The 11,365-nt window shown below is 31.6% G+C and overlaps 1 protein-coding gene across 1 annotated transcript in view; it reads left to right on the top strand.

Annotated features, from left to right (window-relative positions):
• The window catches only part of LOC116006040 (protein NRT1/ PTR FAMILY 4.6-like), a 7,150-nt gene extending 2,904 nt beyond the window's left edge, over nt 1–4,246 (top strand). Inside the window, exons 4-6 of the mRNA XM_031246289.1 lie at nt 1,264–1,695; nt 2,116–2,246; nt 2,966–4,246. Of these exons, the coding sequence (XP_031102149.1) occupies nt 1,264–1,695; nt 2,116–2,246; nt 2,966–3,914 (1,512 nt within the window). The 3' untranslated portion in view covers nt 3,915–4,246. The remainder of the gene's footprint in view (nt 1–1,263; nt 1,696–2,115; nt 2,247–2,965) is intronic.
• Nucleotides 4,247–11,365: the final 7,119 nt, after the last annotated feature.

Here is an 11,365-nt window from a genome sequence, read left to right as displayed (position 1 = left end):
TATATATATATATATATATATATATATATATATATATATATATATATATATATATATATATATATATATATATATATATATATATATATATATATATATATATGAATTCGGTTGACTAATAGAGTTGTGCCTTAAGATATGTATTTGTATAAATCAAACAATTATAAGTTTGGACACCAAACTTAAAGGTCTATCACCACTCGTGTCATGAAGACGGGTGGAGATAAATCCCGATGCCTCTCTACTAGTCTAAAGACCTCCAAATGCTAGTACAGAGTATCCACAAAAAGTCAAATTCATACGTCTCTTCTTGGTAAATAAAATAATTATTACAAGAGGGACAATTTACATGGATAATAAAGTAAATTACTAAAATGATTTTTCAACTATAATGATTTCACAATTTTGATCATCAACTTTCAATTTCATCTAATAATGCCTTTGACTATCAAATTTGGACCTATTTTAGTAATTGAAATGACAAAATTAAAACACCTAAATATTTGAGCAAGAATATCTCCGGTGGATTAAAATGATACTAAAAAAAAATATTATTAGACAATCAAAACTACTATATACAGTTGGACAAAAATGTACAAATTATTGTGTGGATCATGGTCCACATAGCTGTGTGGACCATGAATATAAGGAACATATTTTTTATACTAAAAGTATATTATTTTTGTACTGAAGGTACATTATTTCATTGTATATATAAAATAATGTACTTTCAATACTAAAATAATGTATTTTATGTATAAAAATAATGTACTTTTAGTATATTAACAAAAATGTACTTTTTATTTATGATCCACATAGCTGTGTGGACCATGGTCCATGCAATAATGATTGACAAAAATATGTGTGAGATCGTCTTATAGATCCTTGTCCATGAAACGGGTTTGGTCAATATGAAAATATAATATTTATATTGAAAAAATGTAATACTAATGATGAATAAAATGTATGTATTTCTAATATTTTTGAAAAAAAATACAATACTTTTATATTTTTCATTAAAAAGTTTACACTTTCTCGTAACAAACACTTAATTCCTAATTAATATTACATTTCTATCTTGACGAGTCACTCGTATACTTGAGGATGATTTTTTTTTTTTTTTGAATACTACTAACTCTATTACAATGCAGTATCTGTTCATAACTACTTTCTCAATCTATTGAAGCACAAGAGTCAGTATTGACTCCACTTGAGATGATTGTGATGCAAATTAAAGTTAGGTTGATTGTGATGTGTATTTAGGCATTGATATTGATGACAATCCAAGCAAGATTCACAAGCCTACAACCAGAAGTGTGTACCAACAACAAGGGAAGTTGCATGGAGGGTAACAAAGCACTCCTCTTCTATGTCTCCCTTTGTGCATTGGCATTGGGGTCTGGTGGGGTGAGGGGTGCACTCCCAGCACTTGGCGCCGACCAATTTGACCACACACATCCCAAAGAGGCCAAGGCCTTTGCAAGCTACTTCAACTACCTCTTGTTCAGCACCACCGCCGGCGCCACCATCGGCGTCACCTTCATTGTCTGGCTCACCACCGAGAAGGGCTGGTGGTGGGTTGGTTTTCTCATCTCCGTCGTTGGTGTTATCGTCGGTTTCGCCGTCCTCGCCGCCGGAAAGCCTTTCTACCGCCTTCAAACTCCCGGCGGCGGTCCGCTCTTGAGAATTATTCAGGTTAATTAATATATATATATATATATATATATATATCCCCATCACTCACCTTAGCTTCCTTCTAACTTCTAAATATGCTGCATATATAGCCAAGAACATCTATATGTATTTCTTTATATATTATTGTGTTATTTGTTGGGCGGAGGCCAGTAAAGCTAAGGATCAAGTCCAGCAATAGATGACTAGGGGATTGTTAGACTATTATAGATGAAAGGTTAAGTCTAGCACTTTGTCTCTCGAAGATGTGTTGATGATATCATAAGGAAATAAAGTTGAGCCTTAACTACCGGCTATAGCTTTTATTTGGTAGTCATAAATAAGACCTACAGGTCACATGATTATAACAATTACTCCGTATAATATATGGATTGGAGGAGCACGTACTTACTTTTGGGTATATATATGTTTGCATATATGCAGGTAATTTTTGTGTCAATAAAGAACCGAAAGCTAAGATTACCAGAAAATGATGGTGAATTGTATGAGATGGAGGACAAAGGATCAAGCAGCTATGTGGAAGAAGAAAAGCTTTTACACACTGACCAGTTTAGGTACGTAAGAACTATATTGAAAGGGGGCAGCCATCCAATTTGATGTCTGTGATCGTGTTAGGTGGAGGCCAGGCCTGTTAAGGCCAAGTCCAGTACCATGTGTTTAGGGGTATTAGTGGATAAATGTTGGTAAATGGCTAAATTCAGCCGAACTCTTGAAAATGTTTGATGATATAAGTAAATAAAGTAGTTGTGCGAGTTCACTACTAGCTATAACTTTTGGCATAGTGATGAACCATTTATCTTTGACTCGTGCTAGGACGAGGGGTAGAGGCGAGTAAGGGTCAAGCCACATCACCATGTGGTGTTGGATGGAGGTCGGTAAAGACTAAGTCTAACTCCATGTGGCTAGGGAGATTGGTAGGCCGAGACCAGTAGAGGGCCAAATCCAGCACCATGTGGCTAGGAAAATTGGTGGATGGAGACTAATAAATGGTCAAATCGAGCACCCTGGTTCTCAAAAACATGTGGTGTATAAGAAAATAAATTAAAGTTGCTCCTTCTCTATTAACTATACCTTTTGATATAGTGATAAGTGTTTGATCTCTTACTGTGTTAGGAAGGGAATTGTTTGGGGAGAGCCAATAAGGGTCAAGCCCGATACCATGTGATTAGGGAGAGGCAATAAAGAGCCAAGCCTAACACCCTGTAATTATAATTTTAACCTAGTGATAAATGGTTGATTGTTAGATATCTAAATCTATCTTCATGAATTACAGATTCTTGGACAAGGCAGCAATTGTTACAGAAAATAATACAACACCATGGACAGTGTGCACAGTGACCCAAGTAGAAGAAGTGAAAGTCCTAATAAGAATGCTACCAATCATAGGCAGCACCATATTAATGAACACCTGCCTAGCCCAACTCCAAACCTTCTCAGTCCTCCAGGGCTACAGAATGGACCTCCAATTAGGCTCCATAAAGATGGCCCCCTCATCAGTTCCCGTGATCCCCCTCCTCTTCATGACCCTCCTCATCCCTCTCTACGACCGCGTCTTCGTCCCACTCGCCCGCACCCTCACCCACCACCCCTCCGGCATCACCCAGCTCCAGCGCGTGGGCGTCGGCCTCGTCCTCTCCGTCGTGTCCATGGCCGTGGCCGCCCTGGTGGAGATCAAGCGGAAACGCCACTCCTTGAGGGACCCTTTGCACCCCATTCACGTCTTGTGGCTCGGCTTCCAGTACGGCATCTTTGGGATCGCCGACATGTTCACCTTGGTTGGCTTGCTTGAATTCTTCTACAAAGAAGCCCCCTCCGGGATGAGATCACTCTCCACTTCTTTCACTTGGATCTCCCTCTCCTTTGGGTATTTCTTGAGCAGCGTGTTTGTTGACGTCATCAATGCCGTCACCAAGAAAGTGGGGTCCACCCACAGAGGGTGGCTTGAGAGTAATGATTTGGACCAGAACAAACTCAACTTCTTCTACTGGTTCTTGGCCGTTCTTAGTGCCATCAATTTTGCAGTTTATCTGTTGATGGCTTCTTGGTACAAGTACAAATCTGAAGATAATAATAAGCCTATCACTATTCCACTTTCTGTGTCCAAAAGTGGGGTGCCATTTCTCAAGGATCCATCTAAAGATGAAACACCATCATCAATATCTACTGGGCAGCCTGTTGAGGACAATGCCAATACCGCAGAAAAGAAGGATGATGATAAGTGAAGAAGGCACTGACCAAACCAATTCAAGTTACACACCCCATTCATCAATATGGATGGGCTGTTTTTCTTCTGTTTCTTTTGAGTGTTTAATTTAATTTGGTCTCATTTTTTAGGGAATTGAAATTCTCTTTGTGTGGGCCGAATCATTGTTAAGAAAACCAACACACGTCCATGTTTGAATTGGTTATTAATAAGTCTCTTAGCCTAGCTAAAGCTTCGAAATGAATCAAATTATGTTAGCCCTTGTTGTGGCCAAATTTTACTGTGAACCATGGAAATATGTATCATTTTATTTACATTTTAATTTTATTTGATAATGTTGTTATGTTTTTACTTTTATTTTTCTTCAACATTAGTTTCATTATAGCAATAGTTTCACTTAATAATATACATTATTGCTTGGGTTCTATTTTTTTGTTTATTTTTCACACACACTAGTTTAATTATAGTAAAGTTGAATTATTATTTTAATTGCACCTCCGGTCATTTAACAATAATATATGTTATTGTATGGTTATGGATTTTAGTTTTATTTTCCACGTACGGTAGTTTCATTATAGCAATACTAAAGTATCATTTTAATTAAACCACAATTTAATTTGACAACAATGTGTTCTATTTTTTAGTTTCATTTTCTACACACACTAATTAATTTTATTATAGTAAAATTAAAGTATCATTTTAATTCTACTACAGTTTCATTCGACGATCATGATCCATATAGCGATGTGTGGACCATGGTCCACTGTATAACAACTGGTTTACTAATTCCTCATAATGCAATTATACCATGGATGAAGGTCGACCTTATATTGTGAACTTAGATTCAAAACAATCTTTAGATTACGTGTCTACGTACAATGAACACATACTCCTTTGTCTCATTTCACTATCTTATTTACTATTCATTGGTCAAATCAATTTGGACATTGTCTACAATGCAAGGTGAACCCTGGTTCATGGTATGACTATTGGCTACATCAATCATTATATCATCAACCATGGACCATTGACCATGAACATAATGTTCGCTCATTCATTATTAGTACACTGAATGTCCATTTTTACATTAAAATAAATTTTCAATACATTAAAAAAAAACTTTTTATATATGAAAAATAAATTTTTAGCAATGTAGTATCTCTTATTCCCTGGGGATCAAACCTGTAACCTCTCACTTAGAAGGGTCACAGCTATGCCGCTTGACCACAAAGTCTTTGGCTTAGTAGTGATATATATATATATATATATATATATATATATATATATATATATTACAATGTGAATCATGATTATATGAATCATGATCTATAGTATAATTTGTCTCTTAAATCACTAAAGTTGTATGTGTTTGCCAAGTACCTTATAAATTTATAGTTTACCGTTATCAGTTTATGACGACCTTACATCTAAATTGCATGAGTATGGCAACTGGAGGTCTCAAGATGCCTGCCAAGAATTCCATTTCCAGGGCACCAGAAGTGGACACTGTAATATTTCCATATACAAATTTAAGCATATAATTCATTTTAATCTTTTATTTTGTCTATTAATTAATTATAACATAGGCTATGTTTGGCAAACTTAGCTGAAAATGTAGCTGAAAGCTAAAAAGTAGCTGAAAACTGAAAAGCTATACGCTCGAAGCTGAAATCTGAAAAGCTGTTAAGCTAGCTGTTATGCTTAAAAGTGTTTGGTAAAATTAACTTTTTGATAAGTTAATAAATGTAAAAAGACTAAAAAGGACATCTTCATACAATTTAAATAATTTTAAATTTAAATAGGTTTGTTTATATATTAAAATATAAAATAATGAAATCAATATATTTAAATAAAATATAAAGTAACAACGTATATTTGAAAATATATAACGTAAAAAAAATATTTATAATTCATAAGATTAGTTCATACAAAAATTAATTTTCAAACATAAATACCAAACTGAAATTACAACCAAACATATAATAAAAAGAAAATGTCAAAAGGGTTTTAATTGAGATGAGTAAAGGATGTCATTTATTTAAAATAATAAGGATAAAGATGGAAAAAAAGTTAAAAAGTTAATAGCTTATTTTGAAAAGCTACTCCAAGTAGCGTTTCAAAATAAGCTCTTATTTTAAGCTACTAGCTTATTTTGAGAACATTACCAAACAGAACTTATAGCTTATTAGTAGCTTAAAATAAGCTATAAGCTCTGCCAAACAGAGTAATAGAGTTTGAGTAAATACTCAAAATAGTTCCTCAATTATGTCATAATTCACAAATTAGTTATCGATTATCAAGTTTATTAATTAAGTCCTCAACTATTTAATTTTACCCAATAATTTACAAATCAATCATTCGTTGAGGACTTTATTGAGTAAGAATTAAATAATTGATGACCTTATTGAATAGTTTAGAACTTAATTTGCTAAACTTGATTGTCAAAAACTTATTTGTGAATTATGCTGTAGTCGATGAACCATTTTAGGTATTTGCTCTTAATGACGGATTTGGTTCCTTGACTATAGCGAAATTACTGATTTGGTCATTGACTATCATCATTACCAAATTAAGTCCTCAACTTTAAAAATTTTACACAATTTCGTCCTCCTATCAATTTAATTTGAGTCATAGGATGATTGTCAATTTAAACTGTAGGAAAATAACAGATGACTAAATTGAATAATATTATTAAATTTGAGAACTTAATTTAATAGGGATGATAGTCGATGACCAAATCGATGATTTCAATATAATCAAAGGACTAAATCGGTCATTACCTCTTATGGCATATTACATAATATGAATATAGCGTGTCGAGTAGAATAATTTATTTTAATTATTTAGGTCGGTTAGGCATAGATAGTTGTTAATGCCATGTGCAAAGGTCTGTTTGTGATATAAGGTTGGGAAAATATCAATTCTTTCATATAGTCCTCTAACACATGATGTGATCTGATCTGATCATTACTGGTTGTGTCCAGATGAATGTGGGGAACACACATTTAAAAATATACCAAAATATAGTGTTGTTGGCACTACTACACAGTCCTTATCAATCTTTGTGTAGTCCCATTCTATATACTTTCACATTATACTATACAATTTTCATCCACAAATTTAAAAAAAAAAAAATTGCAAAGGAAATTTTGGGTCTTTGTCACTTCTTTTGTTCGAATTGATAAAGAACCAAAGAGGACACTCCAATATTAATTCGTATTAGCTAAACTACTAGAAGAAATAAGGAAAAAGACCTAGGCCCTGTTTGATAAACGACTGTTAGCTAATTGGGTTAGCTGATTGGGTTAGAAGGTATGATTAGTTGATAACATTAGCTGATTGTAAAAAGTTGTTTGCTAGATTAGCTGTTAGCAGATAGCTGTTTGGTATAAATTCTTTTCTCAAAAAGCTAATTGAAAAGGTTGCTTTGAGTAGCCTTTTGAATTTTAGTATTTTGGAGTTACAAAAAGCTTATTAACCAAACAACTAATAGTGGTCAAATAAGTCAAAATTGACTGATAGGCTGATTATTTATCAAACAGGGCCCTAGAATTTTACTAGATTTTAACAATCTATTTACTCATTTTGTGTTACATACATGATAAGTATATTGAGATTTGAGAAAATATTTGATGCTATCATATTGATATATCTACTATACTAATAAGAGCCAAACAAAGTTAGGTCTATAATGGGTAGAAAAAATGGCGGTTAAATTATTAAATCAAATGGATGGCTCAGATTGTTTAGATTTATATTTTTCCTTGAGATTTCCTAATTTATCCTTAATTATATGATTATCCGTTAAATTTTCTGTTAAATATTCTCTTTTCTGTTAGTATTCCGTTAACTTTTAACTTACCTATTAATTTGTATAAGTAAGGTCTTAGGTTCGAACCTCATCCCAATCAAAATTGCATAATTATTGAACATATACATACTACGAATATCTTAGAGTATATTATTCAAATTCAAAAGTAAATGTCTCACTCTATTACTCTTATTAAATTAAATAAATTAGTAGTTACAACAAAAAATAATTTATAATTCGATGTTTACAATGACTTTATTAAAAAAAATATATTCATTATCAAATAATTTAAAAAGAGATATAATTTCATTATTATATTGTTTATATTTTCTACAATGCAAAGATTCCTTAGCTTCAAATTTATTAATTAGGTATATTCACTACATTGTTCATTGTTTTCTTTTTACACTATCTTGTAATTAAACATCAAAGTTATACTAAAAAATAATGTTATATATTTATTTACCAAGTATTATGTTAATAACATGGAAATTTTTTTTCAAAATAAAGTTTTAAACCAATCATATTAACTACTGAGGGAGGATTTGTTAACAAAGAAGACATCCAAATAACCCAATAAATTGATTTAAAACTCATTATTAAAAATGTCAATGTAGGGAAATAGATCATTGTGGCACACTTAATGCATTGAAAAGATGCTGAGACTACGATCTTGACAATAAAAATAATTGGTATATAAGATGTAACCACTGTTTAAAAATGTTTATGCACAAATTAAAGTGACAAACTATTTAACTACATGCATTGTGATGAAAAGGCAGCAGTGTGCATTCTAAGATTTGCATCAAATCAACAAAATTTTTTTTATAGAAAACACACATGTACACACAAAATCAAGTACTGCATTCATTCATACTAATTCCAAAAATATGAACTTCAAAATAAGCATGTGCAACATGGAGGTAGAAACTGTTGATGAAACTTGACATATTGCAGCATCAGTATTCGGACTACCTACAAAGTTATTGCTGTTACTATAAAGTAAACATGTTATGAAACTAGAACAAAATGTACTACTCATGCATTAACCTTCTACAAATATAATAAATATTAATATTTTGTTCAATACTTTCACATGAGAATGTATGACACACATCTTACAACACATGAAACACGTATGGAAAAAACTACCACTGTCGAATATTAATAGATGATGTAAGATCATGAGTTCTTAGTACAATAATTTAAATCTCAGTCATATATACAAACACAACGAGACAAATCCACAACTTCCTACATCATAATCTCATTGCATGACAGCCCTCTATACTACTACAATAACTCAATTGCACATGACACATTACCAAATACCAATAAATAAATTTTTAAAAAAACAAGTACTGAAGATAAAGACAATGACAATGCTACTCGAAAGAGAATTAAAAAGACTTAGAGAAATTCAAACGAAAAAGTAGTATTTATTTATACTATCATTTTTCGACTTAACGTTTTCACAAAATAGCAAATATTTTTTTAGTGACAATTATAATAAATATCTCATATATTATCTTGCATTCATAAACTTCGAATTACCAATTTAAATAAAAAAATTTAACATTCAATTACATATGCATGAACATCTCATATATAATCTTGCATTGATATACTTTGAAAATACTTATTTAAAAATAAACATTGAGCATTATTTCATTCGCGCAATGCGCGTGAAAAACTAATATATATATATATATATGCGCTATATATATGTATGAGTGGTTATGGTTAATCATAATGCGCCACCTCATTAAAAGAAGAAATCATGAGTTTTTTCCAATTCACAAAACATGCAATAATTATATATTTAATACATTAGTGTTGTGGACCTTTGAAGTGAAGAAAATTTTCTGCATCGGTTTGAACAACCCAAGGAAGCTCTGGTAAATTCTTGAACTCTCTTCAAAGAGAATGGAACAAGTTTCTAGGGTTAGGGTGTTTTTAATGTGAAACCTAAGAATTGATTTGACAAGGACACCAGTAAAAAAAAAAATAAAAAAATCACAACCCCAGTAAAAATAAAAACCTTTATCGTAAACATACACTAGTAAATTACCCGTGCGATACATAGATAAAATTTATCTATTATATATTTAGATAATAAAATTAAAAATGAAATTATAAACAATTCTAATATTTGAAAGTGTACGTACATTAATTGATTTTAAAATTAGTGCAAAAATATCACTCAGTTTGAATAATATATGACTCGTTTGTTTGCAATTATCTTGAAAAAATTGATATGTAATGTGATTTATGTAATTATATTATTAGTAAAATAAATATGAAAAAATTGAGAAATAATTTAATTGTAAAAATTATAAAAATAAATTCAACGACCCATGCTGAGCTTAATTACTCGTCAATTCACTCTTCGTTGGTAAGCCACTCTCTATTTGTCAAATTCTGCAATCGTTCATGACTGAGAATTCTTGCGAAGCTACGCTGTTTGAGCGATTTTCCTTGTCGTCACAAATTGGGGATTCTGCAGCTTAGGGCTTACGAAGATGGGATTTTTCGTTTTTTACATATTCAAAACACAAATTGGCGCGCTTTTGGGGATCTTTTCGTTCCTTTTTTTTTTTAATTTAAATTTTATTTTTAAACAAAATATTATTTTGCTGGATGTCATGTCAAAAAAAAAATATTTTTGCCAGCTACATCAACTTAATTGGATGCCAAGCCATCAAAACAGGATGGAACTTGAAAAAAATGATAAATGTTAAAATTTTAGAAAGTGTACGTATCAAATTAGCTCTTATTTTAGATCAATGAGTTATTTGAGCACTTATGAGTTGTTCTACTTTTTTGTCCTATTGAATTCTTTTGGAGTTTAATACTAAGTCAAGAAACTTAAAGTTGCTCAACTCAAAGAAAGGCAGATATTTGAAACAATTTGGAGACAGTAGATAGGAACTCACAATGAAGAGCACTTGTTTGCAATTAAATATCAAATTATGAGACAAATGATCAATATGAGACAAGGAATTCCAAATGGTGCTTTTTACCTTTTTTTTTTGTTTGTTTTTGTTTTTTCGTTTCTTCTTTTCTATTAACCTTCTTTCTCTGTTTTTTTTTATAAGAAAAACAACAACGGTTCAACACAGTAATAATCAGAAAGCAACAGACATTACATAGACTAAGCAACAAATAGCTCACAGAAAAATATCGTTCGGTAGGTTAGATTCACATATTTTTCTGTGTGTTTGGAAATAAAATTTTGACTCAAATCCTTTTTGGTTAGAAAGAAAGAATTTTCAAGATAACAAGAAACCTAGAATTTTTATTTTTATTTTTTTTTTTTGAAAATTTTTAATCTCAAACTAAACAAATTGGATTTTTTTGCAAAATTTAGACAAGTATCATCAACATTTACGACCTGACATTTATTCAATTTATCAAACTAGGCAAGACCCAGAGGTAAATAACCTTCACCCACACAAACTAATACTCCGTATCAATGTTTAGTTAGGCGACCAGAAAAAAAAAAAAAAGGAACGCGAAATTACAAGAAAACCAACCAAAGCTTGAATACTTTTAAGAAAAGAGTAGAAATGCCAGATAAGTTACATTTAGAAAGAAGACGAGATAACAACGCATGCGAATTTAATGTAGCTAAGTCTTCATGTCTTTAACTCCCACTA

The sequence above is a fragment of the Ipomoea triloba genome, chromosome 15 (assembly GCF_003576645.1).
Source record: "Ipomoea triloba cultivar NCNSP0323 chromosome 15, ASM357664v1".
In the NCBI taxonomy this organism is placed as follows: Eukaryota; Viridiplantae; Streptophyta; class Magnoliopsida; order Solanales; family Convolvulaceae; genus Ipomoea; species Ipomoea triloba.
Note: the sequence above shows the minus strand (reverse complement) of the source record. Positions and strands in the feature narration are given on the sequence as shown.